General features: G+C 37.7%; 1 protein-coding gene across 1 annotated transcript in view; it reads left to right on the forward strand.

Annotated features, from left to right (window-relative positions):
- Positions 1-14,189, forward strand: part of LOC143211108 (cGMP-dependent protein kinase, isozyme 2 forms cD5/T2-like) — a 59,557-nt gene extending 45,368 nt beyond the window's left edge. The window contains exons 6-10 of the mRNA XM_076428550.1: positions 1,266-1,412; positions 2,016-2,462; positions 7,125-7,391; positions 12,797-12,859; positions 12,945-14,189. Coding sequence (XP_076284665.1) covers positions 1,266-1,412; positions 2,016-2,462; positions 7,125-7,391; positions 12,797-12,859; positions 12,945-13,110 — 1,090 coding nt within the window. The 3' untranslated portion in view covers positions 13,111-14,189. The remainder of the gene's footprint in view (positions 1-1,265; positions 1,413-2,015; positions 2,463-7,124; positions 7,392-12,796; positions 12,860-12,944) is intronic.
- Positions 14,190-22,183: the final 7,994 nt, after the last annotated feature.

Genomic DNA, 22,183 nt, shown 5'->3' on the forward strand with positions numbered 1-22,183 from the left:
ATAAAATTCTATGAAATTTAGTACGATTTTTATTAATTCCAGAACTACAAAGACTACTATCACTGAAAATAAGATTTCACGTGAATCCACTTTCTTAAAATTTGCCTGCAAAAATTGAAAATTGCATAAGCATCCGCAGTATAATAATAATTTTGACATGACGACTCTACTAACGTATTGAAAGTTGTTAAAAATACTGACATGAGGATTCATCACGGACACACTGTATATATTTTACATCGAGGCTTTTACGGGCTAATGAGAGTTAGACAATGAATCTTTAAGAAGCGTGGCAGGGATTAAGGGAAAAAGCATAAATAAAGGAATAGTTAGAGGGGAGGATGGCACAAATAAAAACAGAGTTTCAATGGAATGTGAAAGAAATGAAGAGTTCCTCCAATACTTATAATGGAAATAAACGCTGTGAGAACGAAGGGCAGCAGTGTAAATCAGATAATTGGTAGTGTGGGGAAAATGAGCAAGTCAAACATTTATTGCTGAAACAGGATGCGGGAATCTTAAAGATTGGAATATAAAGTTATATGTATATAATTACTAGACTGTGGATGTTTACTCAAAATAAAAATTTTCTACCTGAATTGCAACTAACTGAAGTGACATAGAAATTTATTTTCTTTGTTAAAATGTTTAATAGGTTGAAAATAATATAACAGTATTTTTAAATTCTTCCAATGTTGTTGTTGTTTTAAATTGCACCTACTCATTTTTGTCATAAATGTATAAAATCCGTTGTCTAGTAATTACCATCCATTAAGTGTTTTCTTAGTCTACGAAATGCTACACTGAGATCAGTGAGATCTTTCTATAAGTGTATAGTCGGAAGCAGTTATTATTTCTTCGAGCAATCACTGTATAAAGAAACTTTCAAAAAATTAACATCTTTTAAAAATATGTGTTTGCATAATGGAAGAAATCGGAAAAATACGTATTAATAATCATAATAAGGTGCAACTACCATAATAACATAAACCTGGTCAACGGATAACTTCAATATATTATAAAATCAGTAATTTTAAGCTTCCGGAATTTTTTGAAAATCGATTTCGCAGCCGAAAATTCGGAAGAAATTCACAGTCGTGTGTGCTATTAGCTGGAATGTTGAAGAATTTTTTCGTAATTTTTCGTGGAGCAGAACGGGATAAATAGTTGATTAAAAGCGTGCTCATCCTACAACTATCAATAAAACACATGCGTAGTACAATTGCTGGAAATTCTACAAGAATAATATTGAAACGTGTTTACAGAGACGACCTCAGGACGGCCAACGTCATCGCCGATGACCCGGAAGGAGTCAGCTGTCTGGTGATAGACCGTGAAACGTTCAATCAGCTGATATCATCCTTGGACGAGATTCGCACGCGGTACAGAGACGAGTTGGCGGAAGGCAGAAGGTGAGTGTCAGTTTAATTCCCGAATGGTAATACTATCACGTTACTAGCACCGTCGTTATTATTAACCATGTTAGCTTTCGTTACCGCTAATTATACTCTGCTATAATTGCGCGTGAATCGTTCGTTAAATCTCCGTGTATGTGTGTTGTTGTATCACGCTTACCACTAGGACGGAAAAATAGAGCGCACGATATCAGAGTAAGTTATATGGTTTGGCAATTAAGTTAACGTTTCGCTTTTTATAAAACGTCCCGGAAATTTGCATTAATTGCCGGGCCCTCACAATACGGCCCCGTGAACCTCTTGGGAAAGGGAAGATGGTAGGAAATCCGCCGTTGAGGATTATTAAGCAGGTAGACTCGTTTCCAAGATTGGCAAAAGTACATAATGCGCCTTCTCATTTCTCGATAATCCAAAGATGGGGTTTTTCAGTAGTCAAAAACTCCAGATGAAAGATCAATCTAGGCCGTAGTCGCCCTCTAATGTCCTATTTTTACCTCGTGACCGAATTCTCGCACCCTTGCAAACCTGGAAACGCGAGTCTACCCTCTTAAATGATTATAAAACGAGTAAACTGATCATGAAACTAATGTTTGATCTCAGATTGAACGAGGAATTCAGAGAGCTAAAGCTGCAAGACCTTCGACCATTGGCCACCCTGGGGATGGGCAGTTTCGGAAGAGTCGAATTAGTTCAAATATCTAACGACAGCTCGAGATCCTTCGCCCTGAAGAAAATTAAGAAAGCTCATATCGTCAAGAAGGGACAACAACAGCGCATCATGTCCGAGAAGAGAATCATGGGCGAAGCTGACTGCGATTTCATAGTGAAGCTGTTCAAGACGTTCAAGGACAGGAAGTATATCTACATACTGATGGAAGCCTGTCTCGGTGGCGAACTGTGGACGGTGCTTAGGGACAAAGGACCTTTCGATGATGGCACCACACGATTTTACATCGCCTGCGTCGTAGAAGCTTTCGATTATCTCCATTCTCGAAACATCGTCTACAGAGACCTCAAGCCAGAGAATCTTCTTCTTGATAGTCAAGGGTAAGATTCGACATGTGATTAGTAGACAGCGGATTTTATGCACAAAACTGAGTTGGTGTAATTTAAAACAGTAAAAACATTAGACGAATTTAAAAATGCTATTATACTATTTTCAATCTATTGGAGAAAGAAAATAAATCTCTATTTCACCCCAGTTTGTTGCAATTCGGGTACAAAATTTTTATTTTGCATAAAGATCCGCTGTCTAATGATTAGTCGACGACAGTATTATCCGATGTTATCATCGTTTGACAACAATGTTAACCAACTGCAGCTAACTTCTTATAGTGTAACAATTATATTTTTATATAAAAGCAAAAGTGTCAGTGCAGAATAGTTAAAGAAAACAATGTCAGCACCGTCTTTAGAAACGATGTTACTGTAATTTCTGTACCAATTTCTGTTCTTATTTCTTCTCTTAATTTTCAAGTGTCCATACTTCTATCAGCAGTAGTGTATACTGTGTGTTTTATCTTAACGAAATCGAAACAAAATCACGAGTTATCATTCGACTGTTAAGGATGACGGTCCTAATTTGATCTTGATCGAGCGAGAGTATGATAGCGCCCTTACACACCGCTAGATACATATACCCCGACGGCACACCGGCTCGGTTTCAGCCTGGCACCTGTGCACAAAAGGGCGCGATTTTCACCTGCCGAGGGCTCTAAGCCCAGGTCCTGCCGGCCGGGCTAGGATTCAGCCGATTTGCAAGATTGCAAGGGTGCGGGATTCGCGTTCTCATTGCGTGATAATACAAACACGGGTTTTTCAGTAGTCAAAAACGCCAGATAAAGGTCAATCTAGGCAGCAATCGCCCTCAAAGGTCTTATTTATTAACTTATTATACTTTTGTCGGTAACAAGGGAGACTGCTACGCATTTGCAAAGTACTGCCACATTGATGCAACCCGCCCTGTGTCGCGCATGCGCGAGAAAAGTTGGGCCCAATCGAAGCACTGATTGGCCACATTAGTGTGATACCGTGCTGCCCTCTCAAAAACAGGCTGAATCCCAGCCCGGCCGTCAGGCTCTGGGCTCGAGCTCTCGGCAGGTGAAAATCGCGCCCGTTTGTGCACAGGGGCCAGGCTAAATCGTCCTGATTTGGTCTCAACGCTGAGCCAAGCATTGCGTTAGCCCGTAACGTGTCGGGCTGGGGCTCGGCTAGCTGGGTCCGGCGATGGGCTCGGGCAGACTGTGCCGTCGGGGTACGTACACGAGGTTGCAAGGGTCCCGTACTTTGTTTGTGCTGACAGCTTTCTTACAACTTTTAGTATTTTCTCTACAATTCCGGCCAAATGCAATTTTTAGAAAAAATTTCTTTTGACATCCTGTAGTAAACTAATTGCTCTGGCAATATAATATATATCTCGTTGGTGCTGTAACGTGGAAAATAGCAAAAATACGCGCTGTGCATTACACGGCAGTAACAGTAAATTGGCAACTATGCGACGAATATTTTCGAATGTGTTTTGGCAACTACGCCGTCGATATCTGAAATTCTACGTAATTCCTAAACTCACCACTCTAAATTGTAGAGGGCATACGAAAACCTCTGGTGTAGATAAAATGTATTTGCATGCATTGGTTGATACATGCAATACTGTGTTTAATGGTCGGATAAAGATCAACGCGTGTCGAGTCCTACTTCTCAACACGTGGAATGAATTTGGTACACTCGCGAATCACCGAATGACTGTATACACGACATTTATTAACGTTGATACAAAACACGAGATGTACACGGATGTGCTAGTCAGTAGCATACAATTATACATAAATTAACTTAATATGTATTGAGAGTTTGAGAGCCACCCAAATGGTGGATCAAAACTAGTTGAATGAAACACGTCTGAACTGTTCGAGCGCACGAGGAAGAAGAGCGATCGACACGATCAGCGTGTCGTTCGGAATAACGCATACGGTCGTGCGCAGGCGCGGCAGCTCCCCACTACGCACAGATGCGGAGTGGTACGCGCGACCCCACAACATATTCGAGGGACACGAACTCCCATAAGGCAGGCAGTCTTTAATAGTATCTCGTCGGTGACCGTGCTCTCGACAGTCTCGATGATTCAACGGGAGAACATGCGCGGTCCGGCTTTCACGTCTGCTTACAGAGCTTCCCGAGCAGACATCATGCTGCCGAATAATGTAAATTACGCCTCGGAAACGCAAAAGTAGGCCACTTGGGCGAGCTCACGCACTAGATTGATCTTTTATCTAGCGATTGTGACTACATAGGGGTCTCAAATGTGCATTAGCGAGACGAATAACGTCGGGAGCTGAACCCTTACTATCCGTCTAGGCACACGCATACGCTTCCCGAGCGGTGAGCTGTGCTACACACTCTCACTCGAGCACACCAACGCAGCATCATCGTCAGCCGTATAGTGACGTCACGTTTGCGTATGAAGCCTAACTTACCGGCAACACTTCTCAACCCCCGGTTTATCGATACAGTGATTGAATTGCCTGGTGACCGAATGACAAGAACCAGACTTCAGGGAAAGTGGAAGGACCGGATGGCGGGCTCCAGGCGTAAAGTTGTTTTCTGTGTGCTCGGACATTTCTGTATGTTTCTCGAAGTGTTAATAGTAGCCTGTCAAAAAGGGAGTACAACAGGTGAATTGCTTGCCCTTGAGCCTTAAGCTCAGCTTTTTAGTTGGAAGAAATTAGTAGGGGTTAAGGATTTACAGCACAAAATAAATTCTAACCTATATCTCTGCCCCGGAAAAAGGCGGGAAACCGTCCCGCCAGGTGGCGGGCGGGTTCAAATAAGCTGGATACCCCTTTGGGTTTTCCTGTGCTAATAGAAAATGGCTTCAATAACTCCGTCCACAATGGATACAATGGGTGATTGTACCAATCAGAACAATAAAGATCAATCTGGATCATGGTTCGAAGCCATAAAAAACATAGGAAGACGCTCCATAAACATGCTAAGTAGAATTAGATCTAACCACTACAATTTAGCAGCATCACTTTATAGAAAAAATTATATCAATTACACACAATGCGAATGCGGTCACGAAATGGAGGATATAGATCACATCATTTGAAATTGTCCAATTTACGAAAGGAAAAGAGGAAAACTATTAAGACTTTTCGCTAGAAAAGATATAGATCTAGAAGAGGAAGTATCCAAAAAATTGGGTAAAAAAGATGCTACCATCCTGAGGTCAATAGCGGTCTTCTTGTTACAAATTGATACATCAATTTAAACATATCACAACCAAATAAAAGGTGCAATGAGAAGGTGCTCTTCGAAATACAAAGTACAAATTAAATTTAAGACGAAAGGATTAAATATTAAGTATCAAGTTTTAGATTCTAAGTCTATTTATACATAAGACTGATCTACCCCAATACCACTTAGCCTATGGAAAAAAAGAGAGGGGAAAAAAAAGAGAAAAAAAAATATACGATAAGGTTGATACTCTATTTTTGATAAGTGCAATAACAATATGCAAAATAGAAATAGTCACTGACTGACTAGTGGATAAGAGAAATAGAGCAAGAGACATTTTGTTGAAAAGTACAAAACAGAAAATAGAATAGTAATACAAAAGACGGGTTTGCTTTGGGCAGATAGAACTCCGGTTCTCCAACGCCATCTCTGCGCAATGTGGGGTAAAGAATAAACTAAACTAAACTAAACAGACTTCAGCGCTCGTAGCGGAAAAATGCCGAAGGTGTAGTTTCAGAGGACCGTCCCTTCTGAGTGTATGTTTCGGCCACCGACGTCGGTGCTTCGACTCTAGATGAACGGTTGATTTAAATACGTTTGTTTTAACATAATAAACATTGCATTGACATTGTATGTGTCCCCGCTAGCGCGCGAGGTTCCCACCGTTTCTATAAGGATTCCACTTCTCTCGATATTTAAGAAAATGTGTGTCTCTTGACAGTGGCAGCACTATCGCGCCGCCCAATGCTTCTCGCGGCTCCGCTACATGCTGCCGAATAATGCAAATTACGCCTCGAAAAAGCAAAAGTAGGCCACTTTTACGAGCTCGCGCGCTAGATTGATCTTTTATCTAGCGATTGTAGCTACGTACGGGCCCCAAATGTGCATTAGCGAGACGGATACCATCTAGAGCCGGACCCTTGCAATCTCGTGTACGTATACAGTGTCTAGCGGTGTGTAAGTGTGCCACCACACTCTCACTCGAGCCGAGTCTATACCCTTAAGGGTTACACTGAGGGAAAAGGAAGCTATACCAATCTTTTGGAATCTAAAGAATTAAATTATTTGTTTGCAACATTAAAAATGAATTACATGGTGCATAGACATCGACAATATTCCATCATTCGTTCTCAAAGAGTTAAATATAAAAAACAATAATTCAATATTTAGATACCATCCGATTGGTAATACAAAGTAATAAAATTGTATATTATAAAGTTTTATTAAAAATCAACAAATTTTCGTTTACATATGACAAGTGTTTACAAAATTGCTTATAAGTGACATGGTTAACTCTTTACCTACCGGAAGCGTATTAATAGGATTTTAAATAATTGTGCTGTACCAAAAGAAAACAGAAATTTTCTTTTACATTGAAATCTTAAACAATGTTTAGCCATGTACCATAGATTTTTGCAAAATAATGTAATAATCACCGGTCGGTAATGATCAAAATCAAAACTGTCCTTTCAGATACGTGAAACTGGTCGATTTCGACTTCGCCAAGCGTTTGGATCACGGAAGAAAAACATGGACTATCTGCGGCACACCTGAATACTTTGCACCTGAAGTGATTTTAAAACAAGGACACGACATCAGCGCTGACTATTGGTCGCTTGGTGTTTTGATGTTTGAACTTCTTACGGGTACAGCACCTTTTACTCTGAAAGGAATTGACGCTATAGAATTCCCGAGATCAATTACACAGAACGCGAAAGCATTGATTAAGGAGCTTTGCAGGTAAAAATTTGCTAGAATCCATGATTTTCAAACCTACCCAGTAAGCAAAATGCTCTGAGACTGCTTTTGAATTGTACAGCACACCTTTCCAGCAGAATACCATACATCTATTAGGTCATCCCATAAGTTCATGCCGTGGATATGTTTATTCTTTCCTTTTTCAAATGGAACTTTATTATTTTCTGTCACAAAACATCCCAGTCAGCAAAAATACTTGATTCTGGCCAGGCAAAAAAAGACCGTGTGGGCTCGTAGCAGGGACTGAAACGGATCTGAAAATAACTGTTTCAACCTGTTATAATATCGGTTCTGATCAAAACAGTTATGAAGAACCGAAATGATGTTATAACTGTTACGAGAATATCGGTTCTGGCTTATATCTGTTACGGTTACGGTTCTGGAGAACCGATATTATTTCGGTTCTGTAACTGTTATTTTTCGGTTCTGGATTTCGTTTCCGGATTTCGGTTCTACCATTCTGTATTCTGTATTGTGTTCGGTCAGTTCGGTCTTATATATTTATAATGTAAGTAAATATTTTTCGTTATTTATAATGTAAACAATCTTTAAATAAATAAATTTTTATAATTTGTTTCTATATTCCTTGTTTAAACTGTTATTTCAATCATGTATTGTTAAAATAATTGTTTAAACAAATATTTATAATTTATTTCTATATTCGTTATTTGAATTGTTATTTCAATAATTTATTGTTAAAATAATTGTTTAAACAAATTTTTAATTTGTTTCTATATTCGTTATTTGAATTGTTATTTCAATAATTTATTGTTAAAATAATTGTTTAAACAAATTTTTATGATTTGTACAAATTTTTATAATTTGTTTCTATATTCGTTACTTACATTGTTATTTCAATCATTTATTGTTAAAATAATTGTTTAAACAAATTTTTATAATTTCAACAAATTGTTATGATTTGTTTCTATATTCGATATTTGAATTGTTATTTCAATAATTTATTGCTAAAATAATTGTTTAAACAAACTTTTATCATTTCTACAAATTTTTATGATTTGTTTCTCTATTCGTTATTTGAATTGTTATTTCAATAATTTATTGTTAAAATAATTGTTTAAACAAATTTTTATAATTTGTTTCTATATTCGTTACTTAAATTGTTATTTCAATCATTTATTGTTAAAATAATTGTTTAGACACAAACTACGTTTATCTCCCGTCAATTGCGTTTTGGTATTTTTAAATAACAAACTAGAAATGTTGATTGAAGAAATTTTATTTTGTTCAATGAATACGAACAGACTGCCATAATTGTTCGCTCCCTCGACATTTATACTGTTCCCCACTCTTATCAACTACCTGAGATTCGTGGAGAAGGGCTCGAGCATTCGCTTGTTATTGTTTACTTTAACCGCCGTCCCAGGTATACAAACTCCTAGGCTCGTCCTTGCATGCCACCACATGCGTAATGACTTTCGCTAGACGGTTATTGCTTTATGTTCACAATTGTATTTCTTTTCCTTTTGTCTTCCTGAACCTCGCGACTCTTTGTAGCCTGGCGGCCCCGGATCCACCTTTCGGTTTCCCCGTGCTCGCTAGTAATCTTCATGTGAGATATTCACCAAATCGAGGTTTTTTGCGGCCTAAGGTAGACACATTGTGTCTACCTTTACACGCTATCGGCTTGGAATGCAACAAACGCTTTCGCGCAGTCGCCAGTGTCGACGAGATTCAGGTGCATCTCCTACGCATTATACATGATTTCGTACCAATCGACCAGCAGTAGCCTTTCTCCACTAATCCCTTACAATTTATCATACTTCATGTTTCGTGACACTTTCGTATACATGAGTCCACCGTTGAGAAAATTATAAATGTATTTCTATCCGTAACAATAATTGTTTAAACAAATTTTTATAATTTCAATAAATTACTGAAATAACAATTCAAATAACGAATATAGAAACAAATTATAAAAATTTGTTTAAACAATTATTTTAACAATAAATTATTGAAATAACAATTCAAATAACGAATATAGAAACAAACCATAAAAATGTGTAGAAATTATAAAAATTTGTTTAAACAATTATTTTAACATTAAATAACAATTCAAATAACGGATATAGACACAAATTATAAATATTTGTTTAAACAATTATTTTAACAATAAATGATTGAAATAACAGTTTAAACAAGGAATATAGAAACAAATTATAAAAATTTATTTATTTAAAGATTGTTTAAATTATAAATAACGAAAAATATTTACTTACATAATCTATATATATAAAAGCGAAGTCCTGACTCACCTATCAACGCCCAGGCTAAACCCTTGGACTTAGAAAGCTGAAATTTTGCACAGAGGTTTCCCTTATGATCTATACATATAAGGGATAAGAAAGGATATTTCGAAATTCAATCCCCAAGGGGGTGAAAAGGGGTTGCAACGTTTGTATGAGGAATATTTTGTTCGTGGTCGGATTTACTTCATACGTGGTCTTAATGCTCTTTGATATAATTAATCAAACACCTGTTCCGGCAATTCAAAAAATTCAACCCCCGGAGAGGGTGAAAAGGGGTTGCAACGTTTGTATGAGGAATACTTTGTTCGTAGTCGGATTTACTTCATACTTGGTCTCAATGCTCTTTGATACAAATAAACAAACACCTGTTTCGGCATTTTAAAAAATTGATCCCCTAAGAGGGTGAAAAGGGGTTTTGAAATCTAAGATGGCGGCATGACATAAAATAAAAACTCTATAGGGGTGAATGGGGGGTTAAAAGGTTTTATAGAGAAACAATATTAATTTCCGAGGGCATTAAACGGTTTTCTGTGCGAGCGAAGCCGCGGGAAAAAGCTAGTAAATATATAAGACCGAACTGACCGAACACAATACAGAATACAGAATGGTAGAACCGAAATCCGGAAACGAAATCCAGAACCGAAAAATAACAGTTACAGAACCGAAATAATATCGATTCTCCAGAACCGTAACCGTAACAGATATAAGCCAGAACCGATATTCTTGTAACAGTTATAACATCATTTCGGTTCTTCATAACTGTTTCGAGAACCGGCACCGATATCATAACAGTTTTCAGTAGTCTTGCCTCGACACCATATCGGCACTAATGTGACGAATGCCGCGTTAGTTATACAGGGCACTGTTCCTTTTTACTTATTTTGTGCACATGCAAGGAGGGAAAACGAAGTAATAAACCTCATTAAATGATAGATTTTATTTATTGTAGTATTTGTATTAGATTTCCTAGACTGCGGATCTGTATGCAACATAAATATTATCTTTATGCAAAAAAAAAATTCTCGTCGTAAAAGGGAAAAGAAAATTTATATTTCTTGTATGCAGCTACATTTATTTTAATGCTCATATAAATATTGATTAGAAACGAATCAAATTTTATTTCATTTAAAAAGAAAAAGGCGTAACAATCTTATTTGTTAGAGTTTGTCTAAAATCTTCAGAAAGAGTCTGACTCGTTAAAATACAAAAATTTTGAATTTCATCAATTTCTTTTTAAATGAAATAAAATTTGATTCGTTTCTAATCAATATTTATATGGGCATTAAGATAAATGTAGCCGCATACAAGAAATATAAATTTTCTTTTCCCTTTTACGACGAGAATTTTTTTTTTGCATAAATACTTAATCAATGCAACTGTAAAGAAAATGGTACGTCAAGTGATTAAGAGGGAAGAAGTAACATTCAATTTAGTTTCTATCTCTTGCAATCGATGCAGACAATTTTTATATTGCATAAAGATCCGCAGTCTAGGAAAACTACTATAAATACTACTGTAGGATCCGACATAATAGTAGGAACGGGTTCTCTCTCTCGTATCGCAAGGAATAGGAATTGGGATTTCTCTCTGAACAAAAAATATATTTTCCAATTAGTTTCATACATCGAAAGTTTTTCGTAAAATTTACAATAAACCTTTGAAGAAGGTTAGCAACGAAAGATTAAAATAATTTTACTAATAAAAGGTTTTCCCATCAGGCGTCCGGTTTATCTCAACCGTACTCTTCTACTGGGAAAACGACTACGACTCGGATTTACCCGGTGTCATCTGTAAGCTCGGCGGCCGGCCTTCATGGCCGTCCTCTCCAAGACGTACAGCAAGGTTGGGCACTGGTGGGGCCCCTCAAACGCCTGCTTCTCCCACCAACGTCTATTCCATGCAACGCGCGCCTTCGTCGCATAGGCCGCAATGCGCAAGCCTTCGCGAGACATGCGCACTGCTCGCTACGGGCGAAGCGCGTTCTTTCTCCATGGTAACGATGGAGCTGGTGGGAGGCAGTGGGCGCTGTGGTGTGGACAATCTTGCCTCAATTGAGGCAAAAATGCCCATCCCTGACGTACAGAGTAACCTGGTGATCCTACTTTCAGGCGGCCAGGAAGCTACCCTATTCTTTCCTCTCGGCGGGCGGCCGGCCTTCCTGGCCGTCCTCTCCCATTTATCCAGAGGGCGTCCAGGAGCAACCCCTGTCCTCTCCTGAGCTGCCGGGCGTCCGATAGCATTGCTTCGTACTCTCCCTAACCTATGGGCGGCCGTGGTCTTACCTCGTCCTCTCCCACAGGCGTAGCAAAAGTGATTTCTCCGCAATCGTCTACCGGTATTTATACTAGTCGTTGCTAACCCTTGTTAGGGCGTTGTTAGGGATTTTAGAAGTTTCTCGAACATGCGGCCTTCTAGAATATTCGGTCGCGGCGCGATTCTTTTCTTCATCTCAGGGTAGTGCCGAGGCGGATTGGCGCCCCTGGGGTTGTCTCGTTCCTCGTCGCGTTACACTACAATAAATAAAATCTATCATTTAATGAGGTTTATTATTTCGTTTTTCCTCCTTGCATGTAATAATAATAACGGCATTCGCCACATTAGTGTGACCGTGCTGCCCTCTTAAAACAGCTCGATCGGCCAGGATTGTTGCCGAAGACGACTTGTGCCGGGATGATGTCGAGGCAAGAATACGAGCCCACGCGATCTTTTATGGCATGGCCACAATCTAGTTATCGTGTGCTTAGAATAGCTTCGAGCGACGTTCGGCCACTGTAATGCCCGTTAGGTGGTCTCTGTCCGCTGGGCTCGAGATGTGTCTCTCGACACGCCTGGTTGACTGGGATTAGAAATTATATTATAAATTTGTAACTTCTTAAGTAGGCAATGGTAGTATCTGGTTACTACAATTATTTTCAAATAAGGCTTGATATGTGCTGGCACGGCGTGCTGTCCAGTTCAAAGTAAATGAAGAGTAAACTCATGTCCGCCTTCAGTTCGCATCGTACGATTGCAGGCTGTAATCGATAACGGCTCGACGCTGGCTGACTGGGTGCTTACTATACTTTAATTTACATCCTCGTGTATCGCCCGAAATATATTTCGTACATTATTTATTTAAAGGGACAATCCAGCAGAGCGTCTTGGTTACCAAAAGGGTGGCATTAGCGAAATACGGAAACACAAGTAAGTATGCCTTGCGCACTTTGCAAAATTCGTGAATTATCCACATCATTAAGAGTTACTTCTCAACAATGATTTTCTCGTTTAGATGGTTCGATGGTTTCAACTGGGAAAGTCTGAGATCGAGAACCCTTGAACCACCAATCATGCCACGCGTTCAAGGTGCCACAGACACCACAAACTTCGACGAGTACTCACCAGATTCAGAACTGCCACCACCCGACGACATATCTGGATGGGACAATGATTTTTAGCGATTACAAAAATTTCTATCTAAAGAAATGTTCTATTGAAAATCAAAAGAATTTATTTCATGTTCGGACGAACGGAAAATAGTCGAGGAATATCACTGGAAAATATGACTGTCACCATCTGCATTTATTCTGCACACTGCTGCTAAGTGACGTGTAGACAATCATATACATCGGCTATAATACTGAAAATAACTTGGAAGAAAGGAATAACAACATTGTTTTCACGAACATCCAATTTCTGTCGATTCACTTGTTTGTCAAGAATAAACAGAATACATTGTTATTGCATTATCTAGAGGAACCGATTATACGAAACAGAATTTCAGTACACCGCCCAGTATCGAAGTAAACTTAACGCGCGTCTAGCTTAGAGAATTGTCGATAACACTCATAGATCTGTGTTTCGTGAATTAAAACTTGAACGCACCATCATAAGACGCGCGTGAAAGCGTGAAGTGCCATGCCTGTCAGAGGTGAAGTCAAATATAATCCATGTGCAGTGCATCTCCCCGCGAAAGTGCGCAGAACGTAGTCAGCTCAACCGGAAGTAAATTCTTGTCATCAGACTTACAATGTGCACGCGATTTCGCGAAACAAACCATTGGAGTCTTCATGTCCGGTTCATTGTTGTTTGATTCACTTTATAGTTTATTGTAATAATCCTATTTTAATTAATTATGAGAAAAAGTGACTCTTGTAAATAACACTGTCCAACAAATTTCAACTTTTTAAAAGTATTTCGATTCCCACTATGCGATTCTTATAGAGTTTTCCGCGCTGATTCCGAATCTGTTTTTCATTTTTTTCCTATACGTCCAGTTTTTGAGAAAATGGAGTTTAAAAAAAACACATATTTTTCAACTTTAAACAAATATTGCGATGTTATTATAAAAGATATTGAATTGTTCTTTACAGCAAAGGATTCTGTAGACTTTCCCAAATACAATGATATCCAATATTAATACATTATGATTGTTTAAACATGTTTAAACAATGATTAAAGACGGAGAGACACCACTTTTGCACCAATTTTTACGGATATTTTCGAATTTATCTCAAAAAATTGGGGTCCAGCGGAAAATCGAACTATACCACGCGATAGAGCAGACTTTTATCTTGAAAAACCCCCCTGTGAAGTTTGCGACATCGACGTTTTTTTCGAACCAGAAAGCAAAATATCTTCGCCCGACATGAGTTTCCGCCAGTGGCGCTCGGGACGGGATACGGCGCAGCGACGGGATACGGAGCGGCGAACGACCGTTCTGGTGGTGAGCGCCACTGGTGACAACTCATGTCGGGCGAAGATATTTTGCTTTCTGGTTCGAAAAAAACGTCGACCATGCAAACTTCACAGGGGGGTTTCTCAAGATAAAAGTCTGCTCTTTCGCGTGGTATAGTTCAATTTTCCGCTGGACCCTAATTTTTTGAGATAAATTCGAAAATATCCGCAAAAATTGGTGCAAAAGTGGTGTCTCTCAGTCTTTGATCATTGTTTAAACATGTTTAAACAATCATAATATATTAATATTGGATATCACTGTATTCGGGAAAGTCTACAGAATCTTTTGCTGTAAAGAACAATTCAATATCTTTTATAATAACATCGCAATATTTGTTTAAAGTTGAAAAATATGTCTTTTTTTTTAACTCTATTTTCTCAAAAACTGGACGTATGTATAGGAAAAAAATGAAAAACAGATTCGGAATCAGCGCGGAGAACTCTATAAGAATCGCATAGTGGGAATCGAAATACTTTTTGGCTGTTGGACAGTGTAATTGATTATAAATATATTAGGTAATGTCCAATGTATATCGATATTAAGTAAAGTTTTATTAATCCTAACTGTATTCGATGTTCCTCTTTCAATTTATATATAGAAGATAATAAATGTAATTGATTTATGTAATAGCGAAACGAACCTCCAGGTGCCCGTAGTAGAAATTAAGTATACAGAATACTCGATTCTGACTAACAAGACTAGATTTATTCAACATCGATGGAGCACGATATGTAAAATGGTAACAGAGACTTAAGATCAGTGCAGACATTGAATCGTATAGGCTTTTCTGTCAAGGCCTCGGGGGGCTCTAATAGCCTCTCAAGAACCAGAAGAAATGTGCATGAGTCTGAGGGGTGAAGCAAAAGACGTAAGGGGTATCAACTAAATGTTCTATATTGTCTAAGATTCTATTTTTTTCTATACATATTGTATGTTTCGTGGTGAGATGGGAAGATTAGCCCCACGGACCTAAAGAACTGTGCAGATTCAACCCTTTCATTCTTAAATCTACTTTACGCTCAGTCACCGACGAGATACTATTAAAGACTGCCAGCCTTATGGGAGTTCGTGTCCCTCGAAAATGTCGGTATTTCTTACGCCCTCTATGATATATTCTGGCTCCATCCAGAGAAACAGATGGCCATCGACGGCATTTTGTCGGTAAAGAAGACCATTGAGGAGATTCTTGTCGCGATGTATCGGTGAGAATGCGAATTATCACGAAACCATATCGATTATTATTAAACGTTACATTCTCCGTCATATTTCAGACGATGTTTTGGCACTATTTTGGGACTATTTAGAACTTTTAGCGATGTGGTATATCAGATCACTGTAACTTTAACGTTATCCCCGCGCCCACTCGCGCCCACTTAATGGTCCCGCGGAATAACACAGGGGCTGGCAGTCTTTAATAGTATCTCGTCGGTGGCTCAGTCCTTTAGGTCCGTCACAGACTTAAGATTTGTACAGACTGTGCATGCTATTGTTCAGTCGCGCCGGGATCCTGAATTACCGACCCTGTAGAAAATGCCCTAGCACGACAGCGGACTCTATCGAAATGGAACGGTCAGCTAGTGAACTACATGACGTTACAAAGCGAAAGGTGTTTGGCTCAGGACGCTAGATTTTACAGCGTTGTCAGCTTTAAAAGTGCAATGTTGCCGGATTATATTCGTACAGTAACCGTCGACCGTCGATGCCCGCCTGCCCGCATCGAAAGCGTTTGAGCGGTTTCTTGTCTGCTTTCCGGAGCTGTCGAAATTCAGAGTCATATTGCTCCTGAATTTAAAGTACAGAATTTTCATTCGTCAATAATTTTATTAAACGATTATCTAAATATTCGTTGAATTGTTAAAAAATCTTTTTAATGTTTTTAATTGTTTATGTAAATATAAAATTTTTTAATGTTTTGATATTTTTAATTCGTAGATTGTTTAATGCATTCACGTAAACCTAATTATATATGTACGACGTTCACTTAAGTAATCTACAGAACAAAAGTATAGTTTTAAAAATTATGTTTTGTTCATATTGGTAACAAATGTTAACGTATCAAACTAATTAATTTAAATTTGCATACGAAAGGTATTATTTTCCGATACGGAAGTATTAAGAAAAGTGTAATCAATCATGCACGGCATGTGTAGGCTGATATTTGTATATTAAAAATGACGCGCTTTCCTTTCCGAACGGATGCAATTTTAGGTGTATACAAGCTATTTAAGAGGAAAAGTTAGAGGAAAGAAGCTGGTTGCGAGGAAAAGCGCCGCATGTCACAATTTCAAAAATTTGAGGCATTCATTGAGCTTCGTAGGATTGACGTATTTACCAGAGAAAAGTCATGAAAAGCAAATTCGAATGGCTCGAAAAAATAATACAATTAAACGGCTATATCTCGAAAGTGAAAGTTTGTGTCATGCGGCGTTCTTCCTGACAACCACAGATATTACACACACACTTAAGAAGTCCTTATTGAACATTATTGTATTTCATATTTAAACATTATAAGATGAAGAAAAATGTGAAAACTTGGTATAATAATGAACACTCTTTATATAACGAAATAATAATTAAATAACAACTTTTTTTTGTTAGAAAATTCACATGTTTGACAACATATCGTGGCGCCCGTTCTCAATGTGCTCAATGTGAGTAAACTAAATGTTAACGCTTATTATTCCATTCGGATCTGCATAGTTCATTGTTACAACATTGCTTCTTCTAAGTATTTGTATAACTTTAATAGTTTTACAAAAAAAACGATTCGATGTTCACAATCCTTAGTGACTAAACTGATGTATGTAACAAATATTCGAATTAGCAGTGCTAACAGGGTAGGCCACGTGAAGGCATGAAAGAGGACTTTTCTACCCCGGAGTTTTTTCAATATAAACCCATACCCTAGAAGTTGATATTGAATAAACTCACAAGCATAAAATATATATAAAATAATATATAATATATAAAATATAACATATAATATATACAGGGTGTCCCACGCAACTGGAACAGGCTGTACCTCCTAAACGGTCGGGGATAGAGGGAAATGTATTAAGAAAAAGTTGAATGGCATCAGACGGTGCATACTACGCAACTAATTTTATGCACTTTTGTGCATCGGTGCATCAGAAAAATGCAAGTGCACTTTTTTTTTAATGGAAACCTACATTTTTGACTGAAATAATCGATGCAGGTTGTTGTACTCCACATAAAAATACTAACATACTTATGCCCTAAACTTCTTCGTTAAGAAGTTATCGAAGCTAAAAGTTCACTGAATTATTTCTCGTCTCGGCAAGTGTTCCAGAGTACATACATACCTACGTTATATAAATCAGAGAACTTCCTAACGAATAAGTTTAGGGCATAAGTATGTAGGATGGGTTATCACAAAAGTGCATAAAATTAGTTGCGTAGTATGCACCGTCTGATGCCATTCAACTTTTTCTTATAACATTTCCCTTTATCCCCGACCGTTTAGAAGGTACAGCCTGTTCCAGTTGCGTGGGACACCCTCTCTGTATATAATATAAAATAAAATAATACATATATAAAAATAATTTTTTTAATTTTTTTGATACGTATGTTTTTATGCATATATAAAAATAATTTAATTTAGTAACTCACACAAATAAAATACGGAAATAAAAAATATTTACGCGAGTAAATGCCAGACATACGATACGAAGAAAAAAAACTAAAAATTACAATCCTTTCAAAATCTGCAGTCGAGCCACAGATCTTTGATTGGACTGGCAACGTACTTTTTGTCCCATCCACTGCGTGTCTTTATGAATTTTAACTTTCATAAAAAAGAACACCATCGCCTTGCGGTGCTCAGCACAATCATTATCGACAAACCAACTCGGATAATTGTGCTCGACTGTTGTAACAATTACCCTAAATAATTTGTCTAGAATCTGTGTTTCACATCGTATGCGGGGGTAGTATTTATCAAATGTTGTATTGATTATATTAAATAATTTAGAAAATTCACCTGTAGGAACTACTAAGTTCCCAAAGTGAATATTTTCGTCCAACAAATATGAACGAAAAGAGATTAATAACTGTTCATTACGAGTCAAATGATTACTAGAATCTACAAAAAAATCTAAACACGCGGGACATTTACTTACCTCTGTACATTTCTTCGCAACGTATCCGGCGAAATACTCTATTGCACAATTTTCTAATGTACAAAAGGATGAAGAACTTACAGATCCACTGATTGTGACATCTGTATGTTCTTCACCCCTCTCGTCTTCTAATGCTACTATTGCGTCATTTACTGCGGAGGCTTGCTCATGTTCGGCTAAGACAACTGCCTCCTGCAAAAGCACTACGTCATCATCGCATTCGTTATTCGCGTATGGCGAACTATAATTTAGATTCATATAAGAATTTTTGCTAAAAGATTGACGTACTGTTTTTACAGAAGGATTTCGATTGTAGGTGCCACAATGCATTCTCATAATAGAAATAAATGTCTCTATTATATCTGAATTTAAACGGGACGTTAATAAGAACGGGATGCCCTCGTTTTCTAAATCACGCCACAATTGCACGGTACCACCTACAGATTGATATAACCCCACAAAACAAGGTGGTGCTTTATAACCGTTTGGAGTAATAACTTTCCAATTTTCTATAGCATGTAGCTGCTTCTCCAGATTACGTACAATGTAATCTGTAGAAGCAGACAAGGCACGCTTGTTTGGATTTGGGTCACGTAAAACTTTACTGTTTAAATTGTCGAACAAGTCATTAAGTGTTTAAAAAAGATTGCCGTGTCTTGCTTGGTACTCGAATTCACAGCACCAATTGTATGTGCTGTGAGCATAGCCGAAGAAACGCGTTTACTAAAAACTTGTAGAGCTAGCTTACACTTCATACGATCAAATGTATTTGGCCTTACATGTTTTTCCGTCAAACGATAAGCAGCTCTAGTTAATTTAGAATTCTCAAGGTTCCACAACGAAACGACATCGCTCCAGGAAACGCGAGAGCCATTAATTGAAAAATCATACTTTAATAAATTATTCCTGATGCTTTTAAATAAATGCAAGTAATCATAAATATAAAAAATTTTGTGGCCATTTCTAAGAAAATAGGGTACTTTTGCCGATACTCTTTCTTCGGACATGCTCTGGAAATTTGTTCCTTGATCAGAAACAATCGCTCTAACTCTTAAACCAATTGCATGTAAAGCATCTAAAATATCATCCAATATTGGCGACAATTTCCCTTTTTTCGTTACACCCCCCGAAACGAAAAACGCGAACGGTTGTTTCCAATTCCGGATCAATCCCCTAACCATGAATATAAGTACATGTGTACCCACGGCTGATGATCGGCCATGAATACCTAAATCTTCGAAACCTTCAATGACTTGTTTCGTATTATGGAAATCGAAGCATTTTTGAATTGACATTTCATCAAATGAAAGAACACAATTTCTATCTCTAATTTCCATATTTGATACTTTCAAAGCAAAACTATTACATAATTCCTGGCTTATCCCAGGCCAAATATTTATGCGAGAAAACCACCTAAAAGTGGTGGTCCTATTTGGAAGGAAAAAGCCGAAATTCAATCGCATTTTTCTATATAAATTTGGCGAAGTGTAATGCATTGATAATGCAAGCTCCTTCTCCTCAGCTGTATACATACGCTTTTGTCGAAAAATTTGCATCAAAATGAAAGGCAAAACCTTCTTCGGGACGCGTTTCTCGACAGCTTTCTTCAAGCAGGAATCACTGATATCACCTAAAGAAAGTTTTTTCTCTGCTCGTTCAAGTGCTTTACACTTTACTCGATATCGCGAGCGAAGATTCTCACAGCGAATATTCGACATTTGTATCCTCTTTTCGGCACTCAACAACTGTTCTTTCAAACATGCCTGTTCTTTTAATAATAATTCAATGTCAATTGTAGTACTATGGCAAGAGATGCCTCTCGAAGCATCATCACTATCACAAGTATCATATAAATTTGGAATAGCGGTCTTCATAAGCCGACCGGAAGCATACATACAATTTGTATTAAAATGTTTACTACATACGTATTTGTTTTTTAAAAATGATTCATTTTCCTCTACCCAGTCATCTAAGCCGCAATTCACAAGCCATGTGATACAGCGTTCTTGGTCCTTTACAGGAAATACATGGAATGATGTACCACTTGTAGCATTCCTATTCGTAACGCTGCAGTTTTTATAAACACATCTCCTAAGATGTGACCTACAGTCACCGGTTTTACTTATCAGCTGATCCATATTTCTATCTACTCCGGCACAGCACTCGAAAAGTTAAAATACACGATGACTTGATGACACGAATACTCAGACTAAGCTGCCCTTCTCTGATCCTTGTCCCGACAAGACTGATCCTTCGAAAAACTCCCACACTTCCAGGATTCTTTCTTGACAAGCTTTTCGGGGTAAAACCGACATCCTAATGAAACCGATATACTACCGAAACCTACATTACAGTCAAGTATACACAAACAAATGGAACCGTCGTAAAACCTTCCATCGTAAAACGTTCCGTGCGGAGGATTAAGCGCGAGTCCGAATTCAGGTAAAATATCCACCAACGACGCGACGCGTACAGTGGGAAATTTTGATGAAATCTGTGTAAAAATCAAAGAACTTTCGATAGAGATGAGACAGAGCGATGTTTTTTTTAAATTAATGCTGAAACATTGCAGAATATGGGAAAACAGAGAGATTATGGTACGAACATTTTTAATCTTGAAAAAATTCGTTAAACTTGTAGAAAATTGCGGCTTTCAGATATTTATAAATTACGATTTGAAATGTGACGGCTGACAGAGATAAAAAGTGTGAAATAAAAAAAATTTTATAAAAAAAAATTATACTTTTTAGTGCGTTTTTTCGAAGTCGGTTTAATCTTTTCTTATAAAATTTTTCGTTTGACAGCTCGTTTTCGAGAGCCAGGTTCGCGTGCTTTAGTATATGCAGAAGGTAGAATTGGTTAAACATGGTCAGACGCGTCAGGTGATTCGTATGTAATAGCAAGTGTATTTGCTGCATTTTCTAACTCTTGTCAGATTCTATAAATGAAGTCATGATTAAAAAGATAACGAATGTCTATACCGCTGGTCTCGAGACAATGCCAGCAGACCGTATACGGCTAAATGACTCTATGTATACCTTGAGGACAATATTAATAATCACTATTGGCCAACGACACCTTTTTAATCATGACTTCATTTATAGATATTAGTTTTTGTACGAATTGTATATGTTTTACAAAAATGGTGTCGATGCTCGATGGAAACCACGAGAAGATGGTTTTCGTCCATTTGGAACGGATAAGGAGGGTTTATGGTAAGAAGTATGGATAGAATCATTGTGTGGGGAAAAAAATATAACAAAAATTATTTCATTCCACTAAAACCAGTGCTATTATTATCGCACAAACAAGTTTCACATAGCAGTTTCACATAAATTTTTTTGTTTTTATATTGCGCAGTTGCGCCCCGTCAGAAAAGTATGCAATCGTTTTTATTTTTTCCACATGTATAAGTTTCAGAAAAAAGATTGGAGATAAAATAAACTTAAAACTTTAAAAAGCAACCAAAATGAACGACTAGTGTCAGCTCGTTTGCTTAGGAAGGGTACTTTTACTAATGCAATATTGTCGCTATAGATAATCCAACAAGATGTATGATTTCATTCCATTCAAACCGATGAGGGTTTAAAGGTTTTTACCTCTTCATTAAAAAGGTGTCGTTGGCCAAGACTGGTCACTAATATTGTTCTCGAG

The sequence above is a fragment of the Lasioglossum baleicum genome, chromosome 8 (genome assembly GCF_051020765.1).
Source record: "Lasioglossum baleicum chromosome 8, iyLasBale1, whole genome shotgun sequence".
NCBI lineage: Eukaryota > Metazoa > Arthropoda > Insecta > Hymenoptera > Halictidae > Lasioglossum > Lasioglossum baleicum.